The 27,955-nt window shown below is 30.5% G+C and overlaps 3 protein-coding genes across 12 annotated transcripts in view; 1 reads left to right on the top strand and 2 right to left on the bottom strand.

Moving 5' to 3' along the window:
• Window positions 1-6,060, bottom strand: part of LOC105197222 (centrosomin) — a 30,711-nt gene extending 24,651 nt beyond the window's left edge. The window contains exon 1 of one of the 3 annotated variants that reach the window (XM_011163505.3): window positions 5,900-6,060. In XM_011163505.3, coding sequence (XP_011161807.1) covers window positions 5,900-5,943 — 44 coding nt within the window. In that variant the 5' untranslated portion in view covers window positions 5,944-6,060. Of the gene's footprint in view, window positions 1-1,551; window positions 2,717-5,899 lie in introns of those variants that run through there. The other 2 variants (XM_011163507.3, XM_011163504.3) reach the window with 2 other exon arrangements.
• A 999-nt stretch (window positions 6,061-7,059) lies between these two features.
• Window positions 7,060-8,891, top strand: LOC105197225 (dynein light chain Tctex-type). Of its 3 annotated transcripts, none has more exons than XM_011163513.3 (4): window positions 7,084-7,214; window positions 7,415-7,475; window positions 8,085-8,250; window positions 8,391-8,891. In XM_011163513.3, the coding sequence occupies exons 2-4, from the start codon at window positions 7,455-7,457 to the stop codon at window positions 8,537-8,539; spliced, it is 336 nt and encodes a 111-aa protein (XP_011161815.1). In that variant the 5' UTR covers window positions 7,084-7,214; window positions 7,415-7,454; the 3' UTR covers window positions 8,540-8,891. The 3 variants fall into 3 exon arrangements, with proteins under 3 accessions (XP_011161813.1, XP_011161815.1, XP_011161814.1); XM_011163512.3 differs by having other exon boundaries at window positions 7,106-7,319; XM_011163511.3 differs by having other exon boundaries at window positions 7,060-7,475.
• A 392-nt stretch (window positions 8,892-9,283) lies between these two features.
• On the bottom strand, window positions 9,284-27,946 carry LOC105197224. Of its 6 annotated transcripts, XM_011163508.3 has the most exons (13): window positions 27,354-27,946; window positions 26,469-26,856; window positions 20,678-20,743; window positions 14,412-14,744; window positions 13,537-13,831; window positions 12,438-12,591; window positions 12,120-12,304; window positions 11,520-12,003; window positions 11,088-11,248; window positions 10,720-10,878; window positions 10,518-10,632; window positions 9,734-10,383; window positions 9,284-9,579 (listed from the first exon to the last, which is right to left on the bottom strand). In XM_011163508.3, the coding sequence occupies exons 2-13, from the start codon at window positions 26,498-26,500 to the stop codon at window positions 9,439-9,441; spliced, it is 2,775 nt and encodes a 924-aa protein (XP_011161810.1). In that variant the 5' UTR covers window positions 26,501-26,856; window positions 27,354-27,946; the 3' UTR covers window positions 9,284-9,438. The 6 variants fall into 6 exon arrangements, with proteins under 6 accessions (XP_011161810.1, XP_025988995.1, XP_011161812.1 ...); XM_026133210.2 differs by lacking the exons at window positions 26,469-26,856; window positions 27,354-27,946 and adding an exon at window positions 21,787-21,996; XM_011163510.3 differs by lacking the exons at window positions 20,678-20,743; window positions 26,469-26,856; window positions 27,354-27,946 and adding exons at window positions 16,442-16,652; window positions 16,776-16,972.
• Window positions 27,947-27,955: the final 9 nt, after the last annotated feature.

Consider the following 27,955-nt stretch of genomic DNA (forward strand, 5'->3'; position numbering starts at 1 on the left):
ATTATAAACCTGTAATGTTATTAAACAATTTATATTGACTTTATCTCTTTTTAAGTTTATAAAAATCTCTAACAGTAAAAATCAACTAGAAAAGTAAGAAATAAAATATAAATTTAAAAAATACTAACATAAGTTAAAATTTAATTTGATATTATTACAAATATGCTAATAATAACATTGCCATAATATATAATTCTGAAATTAAAAAATTATAATTATAAACAGTAATAATATTACAAGTAAAAAAAAATATGCGATCCTTAATATTGCTGAATTTCACTTTTTGTCGAGTTATCTAATCGGTAAGTAATTGTTTTGCTACAACATTCGAATGTTCATTCAATGAATAATAGACGTGAACGGCATACTTCTAGGCGAGATAATTCAGACTTTTACTTAGTTACCATACATGTAACAATCACGTAGGTGTCAGCCGTGTGCAAAGTTTCCTCAATTAACGGTTCGTTAAATGAATTGACCGAGCAGTTAAATAATTAGCTGGATCCTGTCAGTAGGGCTTTATTTACAACGCGACGTTGCAACTGCGTGACCGTACGAATAAGCTCTATCCGTTGCCTGCATTGTAATTATCTCGTATTTTTATTCACAATTATTTGACTTTTAGCTGCCGAAGGAGTATCTTTCGGGGTCATTGTAAGAGATTCGAATAATATTTTAAAAGACCAATGTAGATTAATGCGATGTATCTTGTCTCATACATATGCGCCATGCGATGCAACAGCGGTTGACTCTTGCTTATATTCGGTAAAAAAAAGAGATGATTATATTTCGAATATAAAATAAAATTATACTGATAGTTTCTCATGCCACAAATAACAGTAAAATAATAGTCAGAATTATATTGCTGTCATCAAAAATATCATTAGATAATTAAACAAAAATTCATTTTCTATGCAGTCTGAAGAATCAAATTCTGTGATGCACTAATACTTTCTATCAAAGTTTAACAAGCACGTATATTACAATGAACGCTAACTGAATGTAAGAATAAAGAATCTGCGACAAAGAGCATAAAGAAAGCAAACTAGATCTCATTAACCTGCATTAACCCTTTTAACGCTCATAATGAACTCGTAACAACGAAAGTAATAATTATCATATCGACACTGAAAGCACGACATTTGCAATATCTTTTTCTGGCGCGGTAAGCAGTATTTCGTAAAAGGAAATTTAACTTTTTAAATTAATGAGAAAATTATTTATAGACATATAAACTAAATATTTGTGACAAAAATCTCTCTGGAAATAAAACTCTATAAACATCGAATCATTTTTATAATTTAATCATAAAATTCAATTAAATAAAAAAAATTCCATTTTCTTCTATTAATTTTTCGAAATTCTTTTTTCATTTTCAATTTTCAAATAATTATAATTTTTATTAAAAATTATTGATAAGTTAATAAGACAATATCACAGAGGTAAATCAAAGCAATTATTGCAAAACAGTAAGACCGAAATTTATTGTGCTGCTCTACATTTCGAGAATCAAATTAATGATTAATCGAATTAATTACATACGACACTCACTTTCGGAAAGAATTATAAGGACCCCAGGCGCCGGTCCTCGTGGACGGCACATTCTGACTCTGGATGGAATATCGGCAACCACCGAGAAGCATTCCACAGCAATTCGACAACAATTGCGAAAGGAAAACACGTGATCCGTCCACGAACGTCACTAATCCTCGACACTATGAAGTCACGGTATCGTTCGTGCTCCAATAAAAGTCTCGAAAACAAGATGAAATGTACACCACCGATCAATTCTCCACGAAAAAAAATACAAAAAAAAAAATACGCTCACAATAAATATTCTAGAATCCTAGTAATAATCTCTCTAACATTCTTTTCTCTCTTTAAAAAAACACAACCACGCGGGACACGACAGTGTTCCTCGGGGGAAATCAGGTCCTCGTGAACAACGATGATCCTCCGCGATTAACCGTCGAAATTGCATTCACTTCCTCGCGTAAACGAGACATACCCACCCCCCTTTTCTCCCTTCCCGCCCTTCGTTACGTCGAGGGTCGAGAGCACAGAAAGACAGTCTGGGATCACTCCACTCGAGGGCGGCGGCGTTAGCGCGAACGCACTATGCTCCTCCGCGTAGCTGGACCGATCAATGGAATCAGCTCTCGCGCGAGATGAGAGATGACGCATTAGACAATTCCCCACGGCCGTTATCGGATCTCGCGAGTCGTCGAGTCCAGAGCGAGACACTCGCGATGTTCAGTGTCACTCGTCGGCGATGATTCCGCGAGGATTCGCCGCGGATGGATTAACTGTAGAGGGATGAAGTCACCTCTTTTTCTTGCCGAAACGTGACAAGACCCCGTTATCTTATCTCGAAGACGCTTTACTAAACATAATCCGCGTGTAAAATCAATGTGTCAGTCCTCCGATTTCGTTAACTCGGACGCTCACGAATCCTCCGACGCACCACGGGAATCGTGTTTCGAAACGTTGCTTAACGTCACTCGCGCACCGCGCAGCGCACCGAAAACGACTGACGACAGGCAACACGAGTCGAGCAGAAATAGAGGGATGTAGGCGAGACGGTAGGCGCGGGGATTGAGACAACAGGGGAAACGCGAGGGATGCGTCGTGTCGATCACGATGTAACTGGAGGAGAGAGAGAAATGAGGGAACGAGACTGTAGCATCTTTTCCGGTGCGAGGGAAAATGGAAAACCTCTGAAGAATTGGAAAACTTAAAGAATGTAAAGTGGTCCTTAACGTTATATTATAAGACATTTTTCAAAACATTAAAAAAATTATTAAATAATTCCAGATTATTTTATATTGCATTTGAAAGAAGTAGAAAAATTTAACGGCAATTTATCTAAATAAAAAATTATTTCAATAAGAAGTAGACATGTAATCTAATAAAAATATAATTAATAATGAAATAATTTGAATTTTGTTATTTAAGTATTTTAAATATTAAATTATACGTTTGAGTATTTGTGTAAAATTTCAATATAATTCTTTTACTGATTATCTTGCGATTCATTTAATTTTCGTATGCTCATGATTCTTGTGTGTAAAATCGCGTTTTATAGTACTTATATTTAATGTGAAAGCAGCATTACAAATTAAATCAAATTTTTTATATGTACTAATAAAATTTTAATAAATATTCGTACAAAAGTTTATTTCACTTACTAAAAATTATTTACCTAAAATAGTAATTTTGGCTGCATAAGTCATTATAAACCAAATTTTTCATTGTTTTTTTCTTTGCAGCTAGTTTTAAAACAAAAATTTACAAGTAAAATTTTTTATCGTAAAATAGAAAAAGAAAAAAGAAACCTAAAAGTTATTAAATTTACAGTTATTAAATTTCAATAATTTTTATCTAGTACTTATTGTAGAGTCAAAACATCCTAAATTCCAAAAATTATTCCTTATTTTCCCATATCAATAATTATAGAATTATTTAAAATTTGAAAATAAGAAAAAATTTGAAAAATTGACAGTAAAAAATACAATTTTATTAAATTGAAGATTTCATAGTTAAATTATAAAAGCGGATAATTTAAATTTAATGTTTACAGAGTTTTATTTCTGAGAAAAATTTTTAATGTACAAATTTAGTCAATATATTAACATAAAAAATTAGATTTTATTTTTCAAAATACTGTTTACACACGCTAAAAAAGTGTTTAAATAATTATTCCCTTCTTTAGATAACATTCGATTTATAAATATTTTTTTAAATATTTGTTTTTATTTTAGACATTTCTAAACACATAACTGTAATTTTGCATATATATTTTAATCATCTATATTGTTTAAGCATTCACTTGGAGATTTAATTGTTTTCTGTATAGGCAAGTTGTAAATTTATGACTTAAATATATTGAGTAACAAAATATTTTCAAAAACACAATTTCTTTTAATTGTCAATGTTTGTAAATCATTTCATATTTAAAACATGTCTCAGTTAATAATTATTTAAAAAAATAATAATAAAAGCTCTTACATCAGAAGGGTCACGCGGGTGTTTACGAGTTACATAGTAATCATTTTGCAGATAATTGGCACTTTTTTCAACAGCTATTTGTCAAGAATATTATTAGCCACGATAAATGTAAAGCTTATACATATGTTTAAATTATTTTCGATAAAAACAGTAGATCACGTCTATTCAAATAAAATTAATGCTCCTATATTATAATTACAAAAATAAATTTCAATTTATTCATTTAGTTTAGTTGAACGGATATTCGTAAATATCGATCATATAACCAGTTATGACAAATACAAGGCCTTCTCGCTTTCTTCGTTATCGACGGATGTGTAAATCAGTACGCGATAACTAATGTAAACGCCGTTGCACTGTTAGATCAAAGAACGGAAGGAAAAAAGGGACTCTCTACGAGAGATCAACGCACGCTGGGGAAAGAGAGAGAAATAGCACTGAAGAACGAGGAAGAGAGGAGAGGATGCGAAGGGCGGACTAACAGTGAATGACAGAAGTAGAAAACGGGGAGTACGGGAGATCGTAAAAACGTGGAAACGCAACTGAAACGTTGATCGAGAACTCAGGGTTTCTCAGTCGGACGATTGTATTCGTACAACGTCGAAAGATGAAATAAAAAGCTATACAGAGAACACACTTTTCCCTGTAGGGCTGCATTCACTTTCGCGCTCACTTCAGCGCTTGTAAACATCATTTGTCCTTGTTTAATATTTATAATCAAGGATGCTTTATAGCGCGTAAGCGTCCAAAGTAAACGCACCCTAGATATGATTGATTTTTTTGAACAGTTTACTCTCTTACCGATACTTCTCGCGAGATATTTATAGGAATTTTAATAATGTCAAGTTTAATATTCAAGAATTCTCTTTCTTATCAATACTCATTTTTATCGATACAGATAAACTTTAATCTCACATCAGTTTAACTTTAACTTACTCTTTTATCTTTTTTCTAGTTCTTAAAATTAGAAAAAGATAAAAATAAAATAAGAAAAAATAATAATTCGAAGGGTCAAATAATTAAAAATCAAATAGAAGATAAGGGCTTTTTTATTTTTTATATAAAAAGTTAAGATTAAAGTTAATCTATATTAGTAGAAATGGACAATAACCCTTTAAAGGTACACTGACAATGAGCCTTTCCTATTCAATCCTAACTAGAAACATCACTGTAGACAATTCTGTCGATTGAATTAATTTCCGATTAAGGTAAAGTTTGGGCGAAGTCGCCCTTGACGTTTATGTAGTGAGATCGACTCAATGTTCCGATTGATAACCGCTGTGATATGTAAGATGATCCTTAACCTCGCAGGGAGATAACCACTGTCGAATGCAAACAGAGAGCGAATTCACGATTTATTGTGGGATACATGTTGCGAAATTACGTGACATAACATCGTCATTCGCATGTCACTTGCGTTCTCAATCTTGCTAATTAATGCTTCTCTCCGAAATAATTTCCTAAGTTCCTAAACAGGTCTCGATTTTGGATACAAAAGAAAACTCGTGTAATTCCACTTATGCGAGACAAAAAAAAGATTTAAAGAGAAATAGAAAGAATTTATTTGAAAAAATAGATAAACTTCAAAAAACGATAAATCCGTTAATATCGGTTAGAAGTGTTTTCTAAACAATGTGAAAACATGACAAGCGGTGACAGCACTTATCGTAATTCACATATGTAACGAATCGGATCTCCGATGTCTTGACAGAAACGGCATCGCACGGGGTATGTATCCAATGAGAGACAGAAATATATGCGTCTATTTATATTTACAAACGTGGAGAAGCTCCACGTGCGAGTCGTCGCGAGGAAATGCGAAGAGGGGGTGGAGGTCCACTGCGGTTCAGATCGAGAGCATCGAGGAAGATCAAGAGTCAAATTTACTTACGTATCGAAGTCCACCGTCATGAATGTCTCCTCGAATTCCGCCATTGTTCCGACAGACTCACTGCATCCTCACGATCCTCACTGATCCTCACGTACGTAATCCTGGACGTCGGGACGTGAACGCGAAACACACGTCAACCGAACAGCTTGACGTCGCCGTTACTTTTCAAAACAATGCTTCACAAAGCGGCCGCACTATTTATCGCGGCGCTCTCAGTTCTGCCAACGGCGCGTTAGTGATTGCGGCATCTTCATTCCTGCCAACGTTGTCGACCGCAATCACTAAAATATCACTAAAACAGTGGTTCCCATGTGAAAACGGATGTTTTGTTTGTGTTGCACAAATTGATATAATAAATATTATATATAATTCGCTTTTATTATGCTGAATATGAAGTTATTTAATGATTCAATCATGTGTATGATCTATAATCAATTATTTTAAATCGATCATACAAATAACGCTACAATCATATGGAATTCACTTGATGGAAACTATCATTCGTTCACTATACGCACAAATGTTATAATCTTTATAATTATTATAATCTTTTTGATACTTACATTTTTTGGACATAAGAATATATAAAATATTTATATATAGTTATATATATAATATTTAAAATATTTTTAGATTTTTTTTAATATTAAAAAAATAATATTTTGTAAATAAATGAAAAAAATAAATTTATATAACGTCCCAGATAACAATTTTTCCGCATATTGCTGTTAATATGATAAAAATGCGTTGCTAATTTAGTAAAGCGGTTTCCGATTCTGCTTAAGCTATTGCCGTTAACGCATGTGCTGCATATGCAATTTTATAACAATAAATTATTGAAAATTTTACAATAATAGTTCTGTACGTTATTGTTCTTCAGTTATTTGGAAAACAATTTTCTTCCTGTTGTCTTTAGGTTGCCCTGTACGAAGGGATTAGCATCTCTATTGCAGCAAAACGTGATTGCAACCAAAGGAAAATGTGTAGTAAATATTTTTTTTTTACGTCAGGAATGCATTGCTATCTGAGGTCTATCATTAAAATTTTCCCGAAAAAAATCAAGGATCAAAATTAATAAAATACTACATATATGAAAGAATATGCAATTGGTAAATTTATTTTTAATAAACAATTATCGGGTTGAAAACCTCTGTCTCGAAGTATTCTATATTGGACTCTACAGCAACCGGCGATGTGACAGTTAGTGACAGTTCGGAATTATTGACTACGGCTGGCTATATTTATATACGGATTGTCGTACAGCGATATTATAGAGATAATTCCAATAAAACGAACGCGACAGTGCGACAATCAGGTCTTGTTAGCGCAATAATTTTGCTGTTAGGTTGGAAAATACTTACGGTCTACGTGGAGGAAGTAGTCACAGCTGTACTCTTCTATTTCCGAAATTTCGATCGTTGTAACAACCAGATTTCGTAGCATTTATATTTTTCTGTTGCGCTAAACCTGATAATTACCTTAATCGAATGAGTAATACGCCGTGAATTATTACAGAAATTGTTCTTGGTGTCTAAATCAATCTTTAGTATTTGAGATGGAGGATGCGCAAGAAGAGGTTAGTTGTGGACCTTTTTTTTTGTAATTTTAATGTTAATTGAACAGATATTGATAGTAAACTACTGCGTTTTTCTTTTAAATACAAAGATTGAAGTTACATAAATAATTATATCAATGATTACTGCTCTGAAGCATTTTGGAGTATTGGAGTACACAATGTATTGAATGCTAATTACTTGTGATAAACTTAGAATTAATTTTCTTTGGTGATTTGATTCTAAAGTTTTTTGCAAATTTGTTTATCTTTTAGTGTTAAATATTAAAATTATTGATATCTGTTTGATTATGTTTTAAGTAATAACATGTGAAATTAAACCAACATATCAATAACATAAATAAGTAAAGCAACTTAGATATAGTTAGAGATTTTAAATCAATTAAATTTGCTATTAACTACTTCCAACTTTAATTTATGATTGCATTTCAAGATCAACAATAATCGATACGTAATAAGACTGAAAAATGTATTTAAATTTACATAGTTATTTTTTATTAAATACTAAGGCTATGTTCTAATCACGTATAAGGTGTTTCTCTACCCATTTCAACTATTGAATATATTCTTGTCACTTTGTGTGAAATAATTATGGTTTTATTATGCTTCTAGTTGCAATTTGTGGTAGACGATGTGAGCAACATTATCAAGGAGGCAATTGAAGTGTCAATAGGTGGTAATACGTATCAGCATAATAAAGTTAATCAGTGGACCTCAAATGTGGTAGAAGCGTGCTTGGGCAATCTTACAAAGTTACAAAAGGCTTACAAATACATTGGTATGTAAGTCAAACACATTTCTTAAAAAAAATTTATATCTAGGTTTTATATTATATAATGTCAACTTTTATACATGTTCTGAAATAATGTTCCTCATCTATATTTCGCCTTTTTTTAATATTGTATTGTATGTTTGCAGTGACTTGTACGATCATGCAGAAAAATGGTGCTGGACTTCATACTGCAAGTTCATGTTATTGGGATAACGCAACTGATGGCAGTTGCACAGTGCGCTGGGAAAATAAAACCATGTATTGCATCGTATCTGTTTTCGGACTGGCCCTATAAGTATATCTATCTGCAAAAAAAATCTCCTGCGCTTAAAAAAATGCAATAATTTGACAATTATATTTTTAGTAAATGTCACTTTCAAGAATAAAACTTTTGTTCTAAAATTATTTGACAAAACTTGATATTTTTGCACAATTTATGGAGATTAGGTAAATAGAGCACAAATGATAGTGCTTAAAAATAGGTAACGTAATGCAATCATTAATATATATGATATAAATAAAATCAGGCATATATTACAAATAATAAATTGTGTTGAGATAAAATTTTCTTATATATTTACCTCTACGAAAATATTCTCTTTATCTACATTGTAACTGATGAAAAATAAATGCCAGAAGAGCATCGATAATTCTTACATTATTGCACAAGATAATTGTGCACATTGTGTAAAATAGGGTATATTTCAATTCAGCAAATGATCGAAAATATATACAAAATGTTTCAAAGAACTTGTAAATTTGTGAAAATATTTTATCAATTTGACATTAAGTTTAAATATTTAAATAATAATTAATATCAATTTTATCATTATTGAAGAAAGAATTTAACAAGTTTACATATATGTACAAGTTCTTAGTTATTTACAATTTTTTTAAATAAAGTTATTTATTATAAAATATAAATAAGGTTATATATAATAAGATAATTTTTTATTCAATATAAAGTTATTTGATAAACATTTTGTATAATATTGGATTATTTACCTTTCTGTAAATATAAATAATTAGAATTAACGAATATTGTTAAATTAGATATTATTTGTATTAAACATAAAATGGCGATAAAGTAAAAGCATTGATTTTGCCATCAAAATAGAATAAATTAAAAATTATTTAAAGAGAGCTACGTTTTTTTACACAAGAATGTGAAGATCAAACGTTGAATCTAATAGTTTACAATTCTGTCGTCTGAGGTAGACATTCATCGTCACTGAACATATTATCATTTAAGAGAATTAAATTGTAGTTTAATTTACTTCCGAATTCATCATCGATGTATATATCCTCAGTTGTATATTGGCTGCCTTCCATGTTCTGTAAAATAAAAATCAAATAAATAATTATGTAAAATTGAGAATAAATAATGTAATATATAAAAAATCACTTATTTGCAAAAGTTAAAAATAGTATTTATAGCAACAGATTTCAAATTTAATTTTCATTATATATAAAATTAAAAATTGATTACTTTTTTACACATATTCCTTGAAGTATATACCATTCCCACATTATTCAGTTTTGTAGATAGAGAACGCCTTCTTGGCGAGTCTTTTACTACATCACCATTCATAGGACATACATTAACACATTCTCTTTCATCTATTCTAATTTCCTGTGGGGTTGATGTAATCGCGTTTATAAGAGGTATTTCATTTCGATTAATTTCTTGTGAGTTTATTGACTGTTGATTCTGCGCAGATGTTTCAGATTCGAATGACGTTTTTGTTGTGGAACTGAGTGTTTGGCTATTTATGAAAGCTTGATTGAAGATTTGTTCATGTTTTGCGGCAGCTTCATTATTAGCTCTTATACTTGAAACTTCACTCATTCCTAGAAAGATCTCATTGCTAGGTGTCGATTTTTTGATAACTTTGATTTCTTGATCGTCGTTATATTTCGTTTTAAACAGGTTTTCGAGTACAGCTTCGCATTCTCGTAAATTGAGATCGAGTTTAGAAGTGTAAATTTTGGAAGGCGTTGTCGAGCGCACTATTTCCGTGGCACGATCGAGGGCATCTTTGAGATTTTTTATGGATTGATTTGGAGTTGATAAAATCTTTGTAGGCACGCTACTGCTCTTGTCTTTTAATAACTTTTTGTTATCTTCGGTACAATTATCTTTACAACAAATAATAAATAACTCATAAATATAAATACACATCAGTAATGTCATATTATATAAAAAATAAATAAATTTTATATCAATAGTTAATATAAAATTTTAAAAAATAAATATGTCTCTTTCAATTTACCTTTCTTCGTCATTTCAATTATATATGTAGCATCAGCATTTTTTGCATGTGGTGGGGAATATTGTACTTTATCATCATCAGTGATACAAACTGTTGGTTGCAATAGTAAAGAATCCTAAAAGCATAAAATAATATTAAAATACATAGAATTTTTAACAGCGCAACCTATCTAATATAATATTAGAAATAATATTATACATACTTCATTCTGCTTTTTTCCGCTGCGTCCCATTCGTGATAAACAAATTTCTTTTTCTTTTCTCCATAATGTTGATTCATAAAAATTTTTGGTGTCAGAATGCAAAATCTCAGGTTGTATTATTGCTTGTTTAATACTGGGAGGCATACTCATGTATGGCGTCTATAACAAAAGGATAATGTTTATATATATTAATATATATAGTTAATATATATTAATAAATTAAAAAATTATTGTGTGCATTTTCATAATTCATATATATTCATTTATATTTCTTCATATCTCTAAAAAAAATCACAAGTTAAAAATATAAAAATATACTTCAGAAATATTGATTTATGTATCTAATAAAACTATTCGAAATAAAATACCTTTTGCCGTGGTGTATATGATAATTTTGATATAGCCCCACCATATTCACTGGGTGACTTATTACATCTAGGCTCTATAGCAATTGTATGACTAGCTGGTTTACAGGTTATATAGTCGGTACTCTTTTCTTGCGATAATAATGAACTTGTAGCTTTTGGACCTGATATATACAAAATAAAAATTTAATTAACTAGGTTTTGAAATATAAAAAATAGTATATAGAGAAAAAAATGAAAAGAATTTAAATTATTATGTGCATTGATATATCTTCTCTTGATTGTTTTAATAACATTATCAACGTTTCTTATTTCAATCTCATTAACATATAATATCATATAAACAATAGCAAATTTTCATAAAATAACTTATAATAGAGATATAATGTAACTTTTACTAGAAATATAAAAATGTTATATATTAAATTTATTTACTTGGAGTCGAATAAGAAAAAGATGTCGAAAGAACGTCGCTCCCAAAGAAATCTACCCTTCTACTAGCTATCAGTTGTTTCAATCGTTTTAGATTAGCTCGTGCGTCACTTTCCTCGTCGAGATCTTGCACCATATTTGAAACTTCTGCACAACGAATGCAAGGAGTGGCAGTCTTTACTTTAGTCACGGGACTCACGATACTATCATTGATTGTAGACATAGTTATCTTTTTTATGCTGCTTATAGAATCAGAGTCTTCACTGCATTGCTCCTTTTCAGGTTTGGGAAGATGGTTCGGCGTGAATCTTTTTTTCATCGTAGGATGACATGACTGTTTAGCGAATGAATTTTTGATCACCTTATCTTGGGTCGGTGACGTAGAAGAAGCTTTATGATACAATGTCTCGTTATATAAAAGATCATTACTAATATTTCCGTTTTCATTTACATACATGTCATTTTTCTCTTCTTCCTCATATATCATCTTAAAACATTAAAAAAATAGTTAGTAATAACACAGCTTTTAAATTGTATGAAGAATTAATAAATTGATAGAAGTTGTGCCATCTCTAAAAAATTATATTGCCAATGTAAATTTACCAGTAGCCTATGAAGTTTTCTTCCTATTTTATCCATATCCAACATTATTTTCGTCTCATCAGTATGTAATCCAGCTTCCAGTAAACTATGAAGAATCGACGGGACATTCTCTAAGTTTATAATAACATTTCGTTTTCGCTGCCATTCTACATTAGATGGATCGTATCCGTTCCACGGTACACTTCCTAAAATATTAAACAATAATCGTTATAAAATTACCAACAATTATTTTTTAATTTTATTTCATAAACGTAATTTCAATATTTTATTTTAAATCTATTACTTTTTATTTAAAAACTATTAAATTAATATACTTGCCTGTACACATTTCCCAGAGCAACAGCATTAAGCAGTAAACATCGATTTTTTTATCGGGATTTAGTCCGTAATATATCGTCGATGTTTGCCAATGCCACTCACACTTGAAATTCTCTAGTCGTAAATATTTTTCGTAATCACGTTCTACATAAACCTAAAAACAAAAAAAATAATTGTAAATTTTTTATTATAAAAAAAATGTTATTTATTTATTTTAATATTTTGCAATAATTATACACATTAAAAATATTGTTTTAAATAAAGACTTAAACTTACAAAACTTTTAGAACTACACAAAAAATCATAATTAATATTTAAATTTTGACATGTACAATTAGATCCTCAAAAAATATAATTGTTTTTAATTGTTTTCTTTCGACTTTTATTTTTCTTCACGATAAAATTTCTTCAACGTAATTCTACATTAAAAATCTACGCAAGTATAATCTTTATCGTAGAATATAATCTATCACATTTAATTGCGATTATGATTAACGAGAGTTCCGCGTTCCAGACGGCGCGTGCGATTAACATCGACACGGTACAGCGAATTTATTCAGAAACGAACATTTTGTCGAAAACAATGCCAGCCATTTCCGTTGGTGAAACGTACATGGGTGTGTCATGGAATCGCGGATATGACGCGATTCGCTTCATTATAGTCTATTCTACTGTGAACTTTTTAAATCTACTAGCAAATGACCTTAAATTCATATAAGTGCATTTGTTGCGTGCATAAACTAACAAATGTAAATAAAAAATATTCATATTTTACTCATTAAAAAAAAAAGAAAATATTAAAGAATAATAGTCACTTAGAAAATGTTAAGTCATTTAAATTACATAACACAGAAATACAGAAATATACAAAGCGGATACATTTATGTTAATATATTTACATAAACTTCATATAAATTTTACACTCGCAAATCATTTAAGTCGTTTTATATAAACACAAATATTCCTATAAATTTGTACTTAAACAAGTAAAAATATAAAACAAGTAATGTAACTTTTATGTGTAGCATATTTCAAAATAAAACCATATTTTAACGGTTTGAGAATACAGTGAGACATAGAGATCTTAAATTCCACATACTTTGTCAATGCTTCTAGCTAGTTCCCATCCGCCAAGTTTGATAGTCGTATCGGATGCAAAGTAAACGCAGTGCGAGCTGATCGCTGTGTGAATGTACCCTCGCATATGACAATATTTCAATGCGTCCGCCAATTTCATGCCGATTTGCATGATTCCTTGTATGTTTATTCGTTCGCCTTGCTCGTGCATGTAATTGTACAATGAGCAGTCGATGGGTTCAAAGATTGAAACGAGGCCATGCTCATTTGTGTATGTTGTGGCCATCAACAGCAGTATGTTAGGATGCCGAATTTCGCTAATAGCAAAATTGCAATCATGTTATATAACGCACAGAATATCTTGTCATTAAAAAAAATAACTACAGTGATATTTATCTCAATATGACATTCATTACATATTGAAGAATTACACATAACAATAGCGAATTTCTGAGAAAAAATAGATCTAAAATAAAAAGTTCTAAAATATACAAGCATATCGCCAAAACAATTTTATTATAAGAATAAATCTAAAACAAAAATAAAATATATAAATTAAAAAAATATATAAATTATAAGAGTATATTAATATAATTAGTAATACATAGGAACATGAATTATGTATAAACGTTGTTTTAATAAAAAATAAAATTTATAAAAAATTAATATTTCTTTCTATATAATTTTCAAATATTTTATAAAAATATTTGAAAACTATGTAAGAGATATTTTTTTGCAATGATTATTTCCGAAACTAGAAAACAAATTTTAATTGATAAACTGGCAAATTTTTGCACATTTCTATTTTACTATTTTGAGAATTGGTGATTTTAATATATCCCTTTTATATATATATATATATATATATATCTCATATGCGAAGAGAGTAACTCATACTTAAGAATTTCCACGTCTGCTTTTATTGCATCCCGGCATGATGACAAAATATGTCTTTTCAGCGTCACTTTGGTATTGTTCCATTCTGCAGAAACTAGTTCAAGACATTTTTTCTCTGTGCCTGCAATACATTCAATCTCAAATATTTCAGAAGCACGTATGTGCGGTACACCCGGTATAAACTGTGTGTGCTTCCACAACTTTCGATTGTCCTTTTGAGAGAATTGCTCGGCGTTCTGCTCCTTGGGCAAATAGATAACCCAGTCTGGATCGGTGATGTCTCCATTGGATGTTTGATTCGCAAACTGTTGTATTAAATTTTGGTAGTATTCACTGCACAAAGAAAAACATTTTAAAATTAGTCTACTAAACCATCAGAAATACATAGATTTAATTGTACAATGATCAAATATAGAAATACTATTCGTATATATTAAATATTCATTTATTTTATTTTATTATATTAACATCAAGTCTTAAAATCTTCAACAATTTAAACAATGTACAATTGAGAAAACGTATGTAAAAGTATGTATTTAAAAAAGTGTCACTAAATCTGTTAAAAGTATGAAAAAGATAAATCGTTGAATATTAATCATAATATGTGTTGCCTATATATTCCATTTTTATACGTTTTACAAAAATAAAAGAGATCAGAATATATAAATATAAATGATTTCAATTAAATTTACAAATTATTATTCCTTCATTCTATCATAATTTCCACTTTAACAACACTGAAATAGTACAAAAAAAAATTTTTCTATAGAGATAATAATTTTTTATGTCAGTTTCAATTTTTTATATATATATATATATATATATATATATATATAGTTGAATTTTAAGTTGGAGTGTGCTACTTTCTCAGATCATAAAATATAAAATAGAATAAATTAGTAAAATAATTAAGTATGCACATATAATAATGAATCAAAAGTTACATTCATTAATAATTGTTTTAATTATATGATAATTGATACTAACATAAATTTGTTACATTAATATATTATGTATTATTACTAGCATTTATATCAAATAAAATTATCGCTTTAGGATTTATTCACTCACGGAGATAACATTTTTATTGATTTACCGAGTTATACTGAAGATATTATTCATAATTACTTTTCATGGATTACAACACGACAAAAGCAAAGCGGTATTTCGTCGAAAAGAAAAGAGTAGACGTGTACCAGATACGATTGTTCGCACAACTGGGGAAACAAAATGCTCATGGCAACGATCATAGTACAAGCGCCAGTATCGCATCACGATGATTATGCAAACGTGTGCATAACCAACTTTATAATTTTCAGATACATTGAGTGATATGCTGCGAATATAAGCTGCTGTGCAAATATCTATCAATGCGTTTTTGTAAAAATATTTTAATTTTTAATAAGTATACATATACAAAAGTAATGGAAAATAAATCAATAAGTAATACAATATAAAGTATTAATAGTAAATTAATTTTGTATGAACCATTAACCTTATTTAATTAAAAAATGTATTACCATATGCAACTTTGATATAAAATATAAATAGAAACGTTTTATATTTGGTAAAATTGTGATTGTGTTTAAGTAAAGAAATGATCTCTTTATAACCAGAAAAAAAATAAAAATTTCTTAAAAAAAAGAAAAAAGAAAAAAATACTTAAAAAATACAGTCTGATAAGAATCCAATTGCTAAGAGAATTCTATATAAGCTGATAGCTAAAAAGATTTAAAGTCTCGAGATTCAAAAAATTTATGAAATAATAAATTTAAACAAACCAAATTTATCAATGCAAGAGCTTTACACTCATGTCTGTACTATATAATCAAGAATCAGAATAATTGAAAATTATAAGATTAATTATCTTTATGTTTATTAAACATTTAAGCTTAAGTTTAAAGAAATGTGATTTTATGCATAGTAAATCTAAAAAATTTTTTTAAGCAGATACGCAAATAAATTATATATGTAATTTATTTTTACTACAAATACCATTTTTTCTCAGAGACCTTACAGCAAATTAATACCTGAAACAACGGGGACTCGAAGTTGCCATTATTGCGTGGAATTCAAAACTTTCCATGAACATATGACAAACGACAAACGCAACTAATCTTCGGTACCTTACATAGATTTTTGCATAACTGATATAAGATTGTTGATCCGCTAATAAAGCGAACGTAACTGATCTCGGCGTCACTTTCTGCCACGCCAACACTCGCAAAGAAAACGTATTTACTGTGGAAAAAATGCATAATTAGTGTTAGCCACTTTGCATATAAAGAACTGTAGCAAGATATTTGACAATTAAGAACCGTCTCATTGCAGCACAGTAAATTAATCAAATCGAGTAAAATTTACCAATTAAGCGTATATTTGCGGCTGCCTCGACACAAAGTTTCAACAGATCTAAAAGATACAAGGTACAAATTATCAGAGATACTCGAGTAAATGCACCAGACACTCGTGTTTACACAAGTTCATCCTCCTTCGAACAATGCTTCGCGCTAATCCACCTTCACCGGAGAGGGCATTGGGGTGCCCAAGATAATTGACCCGTTATCATCCAGAGATCGCTCCGCCTCGGAATTCGGGCTCGCGATTGGCCGCTTTCACGATCCAGAGCTTCCGGCCTGCTGGAGTTGAGGCGCTGCCGGCGTTAAAAAGTGCGCGCGAAAAAAATGTCGATGCTGGAATTACGTCGCGTTAATTGATCCTTGATCTGATCTTCGGGGCGGGTTGAACGTTTGTGGAGCAGCTTTCAAGATTCGACGCGATTGATCCCGACGCGTCGATCTTATGGCACGGATCGTTTTCGCGCGTGATCCGAAATTGCTGCGATACGTCACGACAATGGAGGTGAATGAAGCTAGCAACAGGTGAAGCCGTTGCACTGCACTACTGCAGTCCTCTTCACGGGTTCGAATGGCAGGGTCAGTCGAGACAACGGTGGCGATTTCGCGAGTGAATATGCGCAGAATTACGACGCAAACATGGTCAAGAAGGACTGGACGACGATCAGTCTCGGATCGCATGTCGAATTCGCTCCGCAAGGATTCTCGTGGGTACGTAGATCTACCCTAATTTCGTATCCGCGATTGTTAACGCTAATGGTGTCATGGACGCTCGCTCGTGAATTTCGAAAGCGTGCCCAGTTAGATACATATAGTTAGTTCGATAGGGCACAGACGTGCTCCTCCAAAGGACGTCCTAAAGATGGTAAGAGAATGTATGGAGGATGCATTATGGACATACCCGGAACGTCCTTCAGATAAAATGTATGATCGTCAATTTGGGGCGCGTTTCAATGCTTGATCGCTTCGACGCTAACCGTTTACAACGCTTTTGAAATTTCAGGCCGGTCCTATTTCCGATAAGCTTGATCGGAGGTGATTAAATTTAAAGAATAGCCAACTGCAAAACTCAAGGATGTTACGGGTCATATCTCAAAAATATTAAATATTTCTAAAAAAAAGTTTGGGTATTCGCAATCAAAATTTTTTGTCGTTGATTATGAAAAAAGAAAATGAACCTAGAAAAGCCTTCAGTTTTTAAATTTTGATAACTTAGCTCATATTATATAGCCAAAACTATCCATAAAACTGATCAAATTATTTTATTTTTCTTGTCCATTTTTTGCAAATTATATAATTATGGGAAATTTATGTAAAATTTATATGAATCTATAAAATATATTAAAATATGATAAAATATTTTTAATGAACGTAATTTAGAATTTTAATTAATATAATTAATTATTTTAATTAATATAAAATATAATACGCTTATTAATAATTAAGATAATTAAAAAATAAAACTAGGGATGATCAATTTTATGTTTTATAATTGACAAGTTCAATCACAATTAAATTCAATCGGCCGATTAGATTAATCAGAGTTCGTAAGACCGATCTTATTTATCGAATATTAAACAAGAACAAAGGACCCATAACATTAATCTTAAATTAAGACGTCTTTTGAATGTCTTCTCGACATGCGTGTTGTCTGGGAATGCTCGCGAATGTTGCGAACGTTAAATAAAACGCTTCTTAGACGAGTGGGGGAATAAAGGATTAAAGGGTAGTCTAATTGAAATTCGATTTCACGCGACAAGCATTGTGATTAGCAATGACTTCTAGAAGCGATTTGCGACTAAAGAGCTACCGTAATATCGAAATAATCTTGGGCGTGAAGCAGCACAAACGTGCAAGAAATTCATCAAGTGTACTTCGCGCGATCGTACGTTAGCTTTGCTTAGCATGGGCATTAATTAGAACGTGAAATAATTAAAACGCGAGATACTTTCATTTATGAAAATTAACAGTGTTTATCAGCGCGTGACGATACAGCGTCTTTTAAAAATGTAAGAGAACTTATTTGAGGGTGATGTTGATTCATGCCATGCTTAACCTTTCTGTTATGCGCACGGATTTTCCGAGTGGTCCACTTCATTTCTCGAGCAATATGTGAATCATATATTAAAAAAAAAAAATTAATAAGTATATAATTTATGAGTATTTTTTTAATTAGAGAAGAGTATTTATAGAAGTCGTCTTTAATGAGTCGCAAAATTAGCTTCGTCGACGCGCCCGCGAGATGGCTATAGTCGATATGAAGTTATCATATCTTTGGAAATTTTACATTTCAAGAATGAAATTTTTTCATAATTTCTTTATTTTAATTACTTAAGAAAATAAATCACAACTTTTATTGCGACGATAATTTCGTCTTTTTGATTTACTAAAATCACGCACACAATTTTATTCTGCGCATGCATATGTGTTGTATCAAGAATATTGAAATATCGGGCGATTGTCTTATGTGATTAGAGATTTGGCGTTTCAAGGTCTCTTCACATTTCGATTTATAAAAGCTATTACGTTATTAAGATCTTAAATCGCTACAAGTGCAAATAAAAATCTACAGTTGATTGTAAAGATTATTTCTATTTCCAAATCTTGAAGATCGTGATTCAGCAGTTATCGTGAATTATAAATTTATTAAAATCACAATAATAATGTGGCGAATTTAAGTACGTGAATTTATAATTAGTTTGAAAGATTTTTACTTTATCCAGTGCAAAAGTATGTTTAAGAGACGATTTGTATCTAAATCTGATTCTGTCCTTAGCTCTAAATTGCGAGTGATAATAAATGAACACAAGTCGAGCTTTTATTTTGTTCGCCAAAAATCTGCGTCGATGTCTGAAACGAACGTTTGCTTTTCCGACTCGTAGTACGTAATCGAAATACACGAACGAAAAATAATTCGAGTGAAAATAATGATCTCCGAGCAGTGCATGTCGTGCATATTTATACATAGTGTATTACATAATAAGATATGCATGTTGCGTATTTTGCAACAATGTTGCGTAAAATGGGCAATGCAATAATGGAATAAAATAATAAAAAAGAAAATGAGCAATGCAATGCAATGCAGTTAAATAATAAAAAAATGCGCAATGCAGTGAAATAAAAAATTGACAATTTACGGAAGTAAAATATACACACAGAGTAGTTTAAAGAAATTAAATCGAATTTTTTATCTTGATATTGATTTTTCAATATAATAGAAAAAAATCAATATAACGTACGAAAAAGTAAAAGTTTGGAAAAAAATTCCATGTACAACATTGTTGGTATTGTTATTTATAATTTTTTTAATATTACAATATTTAATATTATAATATTAAAAAATTGCACTTTATTGTAATAAATTTGTTCTGTTTTATCAAATAAAATTTAATTATGTATCTTTTTACAAGTATAAATAGTTTTGGTAGCAAAGTTTAGAAAAAAAGAAATGGAGATACACTGAAAAGATCATTTCAAATTATCATGAAAATATTAAATCTTGTAATTTAATATTATTAGTATAGTATAGTATTATTGCATATTATTGATGGGAATTATCTTGTGACATTTAGTATAAGTTTTACCAAGAATTTACTTCTTGAAATTAAAGTTATCAATCTTTTCATTCGTCGAGAAACATTACAAAGATGAGAGCACCTTTAGATGTGTGTAATTATTTGTAATAACTTTCGGTATCGTTAGAAGCGTGAAAAAAGCCCGAGAAATGTTGAATGTTTTAGTCAACTCTTTCCCTACTTCAACAAAAAAAAGAAACCGAGAATTTTAAATAATCTTCCTATTAATTATGCTGCGTCGCATGATTATTTTTATGTGCGGGATACCTTGTGATATAAGTCAAGATATAAAGACTTCTTTTTTATAAACGGTAATCGAGCACACGCAACTTACTTGGGGCTGTTTTGCGGCTTCGGCGACGTGGACTGTATTGTGTTCCTGTTCGACCGCGTGGTTGTTCTGAAAAAAGAGCGATAGGTCTGAGATTCATTTTGTTAATATATACCTAGTATTCTAATTGCAACTTTCAACGCATATTTTCTTGTTCCGTAACCAAATACTTTTGATTTCATGGTTTATTTGATAAACTTTATTCTTAAATTGATCTGATTTCATTTGTTTGCATGTATCATTTATTTTATTTATCTACAATTTATGATTTTTTTTTTTTTTAGAAAACTTAACAACAGACGAAATTCGCTATTAACATTAAACAAGAAAATATAAATTCTACTGTTAAGAAAAATGGTTGCTATTTTTACTTTTCTTCTTTTAACGGTTATCTTTAACAAAGAATTATATTTTCTTGAAATATACTCGTCATAAAGATAAAAAAAACTCATTTTCATGTATTCGAAAAAAGAGAATTTATACTTTTTCATAGAATATTGTAAAGTATTATTATAAAACTCAGACTAATAAATTAAATTTTGTCCGTTTGTCCATTTGATTAGAAGACTAATTAATTTGAGACTTGTTGAATCAATTGTGCGCGATTGATAGATTTTAGTGAGGCAAGTAATAAAGGTTTCCGATGTCAGTAGGACGAGCCGCGCCGTGAAACAGAAGCGGGAACAAAAACCGGTAAAAGATCGATGAATCGCACGACATCTACGGCAATTGCTGTGCAACCGCAAGATCGATGGTACCGCGAACTTGCACTTTCCCCGACGTTTCGTTCTTCACGGATCACAGAATAACGGCGCTTATTACTTCGTGATGTGAATTATTTCAGATTCTCGTTAACACGCTTCTCTCTCCCTTTCCCTTTCTTGCCTTTTCACTGACCGATATCAGAATACTCAGGATCAGGTCTACTTTTATACGTCTATACGTGGTCTTTCAACACATATCACAAAATCAAATACGCTATACACTAAATAAATTTTCATTCTATCGTTGCACGCACATATCATTTAAAATTAGTTTGAAATATGTATTTTATTATACAAGGTAACGCATTTTAACAAATTTCTGGAATTCTGGACTATTCAATTACTTACTTTCGAAGCCATTTGAATGACAATAGTTTCTTCATTGTACACGATTACTCACCGAACAGAATGTATCGAGACAACGCATAAGATCGCACTAATCGTAAGTTAGGTTCGTCAGTCTTAGAAGCCTCGATCAACCTTGGAAGGAACACGAAAATCAACAAACCTATCCTATCGTAAACAATATTTGATACGTATGTATTTCTTTTTGTAACGATGGAATGGATACATTCTTTAAAACACGATAGAATAATTTATAACATTCTCTAGAGTACGATAGAAAAAAATGGATACAATATTGATAATTTTTAAAGAAAACTATCGATATTAAAATAATATTAAAGATTATTATTCAGATATGATTTTACATATATGCTTTCAAAGATTTTTTTAGAATTTGTAGTACTAAAAAATATTTAAACATGTAACCTGTCTTTTCAATTTTCCTTATTTTGACAATTAAACTGAATTCAAATTATATTAAAATTAATATAAAAAATTTTGAATTTAAATTAATTTCAAATTAACCGGAATTAAAAATACAGCTATTTTTATGTTTATTTTGTTTTAAAGCTCTAAGTCATTCAACGTTTTATAATGGAATAATGATATAATCTTTTTCAAACAATTTAACAATATACAATTTATAATTATATATTTTATATTAATAAATTCAAAATTGATTGTGTGCAACCATATATGCGTATATCACAACTTGTTGCAATCATTCTTATTTGTTACACGAAACAGATTTCATGCTTTTCACGGTTATTAAACATATATTTTATTCTAAACGAGAATAATATGATTATAAATAAAGCAGATCTAGTCTGTAGAAAGTTTCTTTGTATTTTAAATTGTCTACGCAATTACCCGGCAAATTGATTTTAACGAGACATAATTTTTGTTGATATGGCTGGCGATAGTATTATTATTATAGAAAATAATATTATTATATTTATGAAATTACAACGCCTGTTTATATGCTTCACTGAGCATCACAGCTGAAAGATTATATAGGAAAATACTGTAAATTCACGTGCAAGATCTTTGACCTTAGAAATTCATTTATATAAAAACTATATGTAGTATACAACTATTTTATATATTTTTGCAAAAATTTCAATATTTAGTAATAGATATTGGCGATTATATTTTTGTTGACTTAACAATTTTAACATTTCTACCAAATAGAAAAGATATTATCTTTTACATACTAATATAATTTTAAAAAAATACAAAGTTTTTAATTGCTACGAAATAAGTCTACGAAGTAATGGATTTTTAGATATTCAAATAATACTTGGAATAATATTTGGGAAATATTTGGACGGCTGTATTTAAATTATTTAAATATTTAAATACTGATCATTAAATTCTGCAAAAATAAAGTTTATTAAAAATTACTTATTTGGAAAGAATATTTGAAACACGTTTTTTTCCAAGATTGGAAAGTTTGACTTTGAATGTGGCAATTTACGGAGTGCACTTCTAGGACATCTTATATGTTCGCGATTAATAGTTACTCTGTCATTATTAAATGCATTTTTATTATTACGAGTATTCGTGTTGAAAAGTTCCGCGTTGCTGATTAGAGTGATTAGCTTTTTGTTCGGAAATGTAACAAAATTGTGCCAGATTTTCTTCTCACAAGAGAGATTATTTTCCGCGTGCAATACACATTTTCAAATCGGTAAAATATTGCAGGTCGTGTATTATGCTCTGTTCTGAAACGTCGCTTATTTAATGAAAAAAATATGCGTACCTTGAACAGATAAAGTGATAAGCTTGAAAGTTGCACATGTATGTATGTACATATGATACTGTGAACTGAATTTACATGAGGCACTTTATTATTCACGCGATGCACTTTCGATTCAAGAATTCCATGTGCTGGGAAGAATGCACACAGAACGCGTTTCTATAAGCGTTATACCTATATCTCATCAATGAGTAATAAAAGATATTAATTAGAAAAGAAGGTGTCGATGAACGAAATGCTTGATTTTTCGATTTATTTGCATGTTAAATAGTTTACGTAGTTTTTATATTCGGTATATGTTTTTATCTACGATTACAATCGAAGAAGCATTATGTGTATTAATATGCATAATAAATATATAAATAAATAATTCTATCTTTCTGCAAATCGGTTATGATTGAGGGTTATCAAGCAAATTTGACCTGTTTGTTACGCAGATGTCATTAATGATTATTAATTATGAAGCAAAATATTAAAATCAAAGCTTTTAATTAGTAAATACACTGTGTATTACTCTTATGTTTCTTAACAACAAATGTTGTATAACTTGAACAAAATATTTAACTTTTCTAATTTAGACGAGGAATGGAATTCTAAAATCGAATATTTTATTCTATTCTGCTTGTCCAATTTCACGAACGCTATACAATTTATTTTAGAAATGACAAATATTTAAAATGCAACGGTAGTGTTCTCGGAAGTAGAGAACTTTTTACGAGTTAATTAATTTATGGTTGAATTATTCTACATTCAGTTATGATACATTATTTTCTAAATTTATAACTACGGATTTATCAGTATATTTTCATATAACAACATATAGAAACAAAAAATATTCTCCTTCAAACCTTTTCCTCTAAAGAAATATTAAAATCTGTTTGCATCTAGGTAACATTAAATTGAAATCATGATCGGACGTTCTCGGACAGTTACAAGATTCCAGTCGTCCTGGTTTAGAGATTTTTTTTATCACAAACTCCACAGCTTTCTTTATTACCCTCGCTCAATGGGACAATGGTTTCTTTTTATTTGTCGCAGGCACAGCTCACGGCTTTAAATACCGGTGCAATTTTTACAGCGGCGCGGTAATGCGCGCAAACACAATCTCGCGTCGCTCGGCGAGCAGATAATGGCAGTCATTACAGGCCGCGAGTACACGGTCGGTTAAAACGTAGTTAACGGTACGCCCCCGTTGCCCAAACCAACTGGCAAAAGGAAGGGGACCGCTATTCTTTCGGCTGTAATTAGCCCGTGTCTTCGACACGCTCGAACTTTTCGAAACATTTTCACGACGGGATGGAAAGCAATCGAGATCTCTAGCGGCGAGACGAAGAGAAACTCGGAAGCAAATCGTAGAGATCTCCCGCGTGCGCACGTGTTCTTCCGCTTATGTTACTCAGATCAGACTCGATACATTTTTTTCTCTCACGCAGGCGTAGCATTCATCGAACGAGTCGCTGATATCGCTCAATTATCTTTATGTAAATAGTCGTGATTGAGATGTTTATCGCGATGCATTTCTCTTCCGCTCGATAGCACTTGAGCTCGATAAAATAGCGACTGGTTATAAATTCCTGTTACCACTGTATTTCTCACAAAACTATTTCTTGAATTCTCCTGAAAGTTACTTGATTATAATAGGAAAAGAAGTATTTCGATAGACACAAGTAAATAAATTACAAGTTAAGTTATATATACGAAAGTATTTTGCCGCAAGAGGCATTCTGAGTATAGTTTATCTGATAATTCTATTCGTTTTATTCTTAAGCATTTTCTTTTATATCTAGTCTCAGTTTAATAAAATTTAAATGCATTAATTACAGCATGATATCAAAAAGTAGGAGTATTTTTTCTAAGAGATAATTTAACTTTTTAATACATATATATATTAAATATTTTTCATGTTGGAATTAATTATATTTCACCAATTAAAATAGTCTTGCTTGCACTTTTTTTTAGTAATAGTAATTTTTTTATTTGCATTGATCATATTTGTAATAAGAAATTCAAAACACGAGATATCAACGAAATCGCATTATATTATGCTCTATAAATGTCAATATCAAACATTTTTTTAGCGTGGAGATATATTTGTTATATTTAATGAACTGATTAATTTTTTGGCTTTTATCAGTTTATTTGATACGAATGTCGGCGACCTTCACCTCGTACCGAACATCATTCGTCGATACAAACTTAATGTTTTCTTCAGTCAGAAAATTATTCAAACTGCTCTCTCTCTCTCTCTCTCTCTCTCTCTCTCTCTCTCTCTCTCTCTCTCTCTCTCAAATGTATGAAAATAATAATAAAGATGACATAAACACATATTGAGGCTCCACATATTTTAGGTAAAGTGCATTAGTTTACTTTCAAATTATACAATTCTTCTATAAAGTAGACAATAAACAAGTGTCAAAAGCATGGATTAATGCGTTAAAAACGCGTGAAATTAAAAAAAAAATTTAGTTTATTTTATAATAAATTTCAATATATCTTACGTTACAGTAAGTTTACATTGCCGCATAAATATCATTCATGGGAATCTTATATTCTCAATCTATTTTAGGAGATCTAGAGTTATATACTACACATGACTTATATAAGAGCATTGCACATTACAATGCATTTTCATATCGCGACAGACCCGATTTCGTTTTAGATATTGTTATCGAACAAAGGCATGACTTTTGTAAATAATTATTTAACGATAAATGTCTTGAAGATACAAGTGCCAAAAATGAATTGAAATATTATGTAAAGTAGTCTACACAATTAATTAACAATAAACTCAAATTAATTAAAATGCACAAAGAGAAAATTCAAGACCAATACATTTTTCCTTAGTTCCATTCAACATCTTTCTTTCAACATTTTATTGAAACTATTCTCTTGCGTCTTCGATTAAAGAAAATGAATAGAAGCTTACTTGAACCATTTAACTATCTTGCATACACCCATGTTGCACGTAGTGTTCGACTTGCGCTTCGAAACTTCGACAAGTTGATTGACGCCGTGATGCCGATGAGCACTATGAAACTCGACTGAAACGTATGAGAGTGCCGCGTGCGCGATCCGCTGCCTTCTCACGACTGAACTGCGAAATTGCGGTGGCAATGTATACGGATACCTCGGTTCTGATAGTTTGATGGGCGTAGTTTTAGGCACGGCTCGCCAATCATTTCCACTCCGTTCTTTCGTTCTGTAGCTTTCGATTGACTGATTGATCCCATTACGTCAAAACAGCGATAAACGGAAGGATGTATTAATACTGAACGGAAATACTGAAAGTTGGAAAATCCGATCCATTCAAGCGTCTATAAAAACACAATTAGAAACATTTCAATTAGAACTGTACTGCACAAGGGAAAGTTCCGTGATAATTGTTCTACGGTTTTCGGGTATTAAAAAGATTGAATTATATCCAAATTTATACGTACTTATAACTTATTGTTAGTTATTGCTAGTGCCAATAAATTTTAATATGTAAATTTAATAATAATTAAGTAATCATACAAATTTCGTTCTTAAATAGAAAATTAAAGTTGAACAAGCGCAAAATCTAAAAAGATTTTTTGTAATAACAAATGATATTTAATCATGAAACGTTTTTTTCATGACAAATCAATTTTTAACGTGATAAATATATATAAAATTAGATATACACTACAGATATTAAATTAATACTGTTTGATAATAAAGATTTATTAAGCTTTAAGGATAAAGACATTTAGCTGACTGGCGACAAAGAATCTTGTGTAATTGCATGGTATTCTTGCGATAATTTGAGACCGTTGGAAAGTTGAATTCTTACACAGTAATTACACAATTCTGGAAGTAGCCGGCTTTGTATGGAATCTCCGTGCGTAACGATGTGTTCTGATATCGCGTTCCGAGTCTGCGTCTTGGCACGCCTTTTTTCGTCGGGTTGGTTCACGAGAGCATACCGGCACCGGTACAATGATCGGTGCGATGACTGATAACAAACACTTGTATAGTCAGCATAGTCGGCAGCAAAAACACAGAATTGGTCCACCGCATGTAGGATGAATTGTATTTTGTAACTTTTAAAGCAAAATCGAAAAGCAAATTAATTTTACATTTATAACATAAATACATCTGTATCCGAATTTTGCTACTTTTGCTTATAGTATAGCACCTCGTTATAGAATTCAATGAAGATTTCTATCCGAAAATAAAAAACATAATAGACTTTAAGGATATTTTTTATAAAGCATTTAAATAGTTATTCAAAATTAGTTTTTACAACAATAGTTTGTTTTATTATCTTTAATTTGATAACAGAATTTGTAACATATACAATTTATAGTGGTTGTTAGATATTTTAACATACTTTAACATTTCGGTAAAGATATTCAAGAAACTGTGCACTTAAGTTAAATTAAGCTGATCTGA

This window comes from Solenopsis invicta, chromosome 3 (genome assembly GCF_016802725.1).
Source record: "Solenopsis invicta isolate M01_SB chromosome 3, UNIL_Sinv_3.0, whole genome shotgun sequence".
NCBI lineage: Eukaryota > Metazoa > Arthropoda > Insecta > Hymenoptera > Formicidae > Solenopsis > Solenopsis invicta.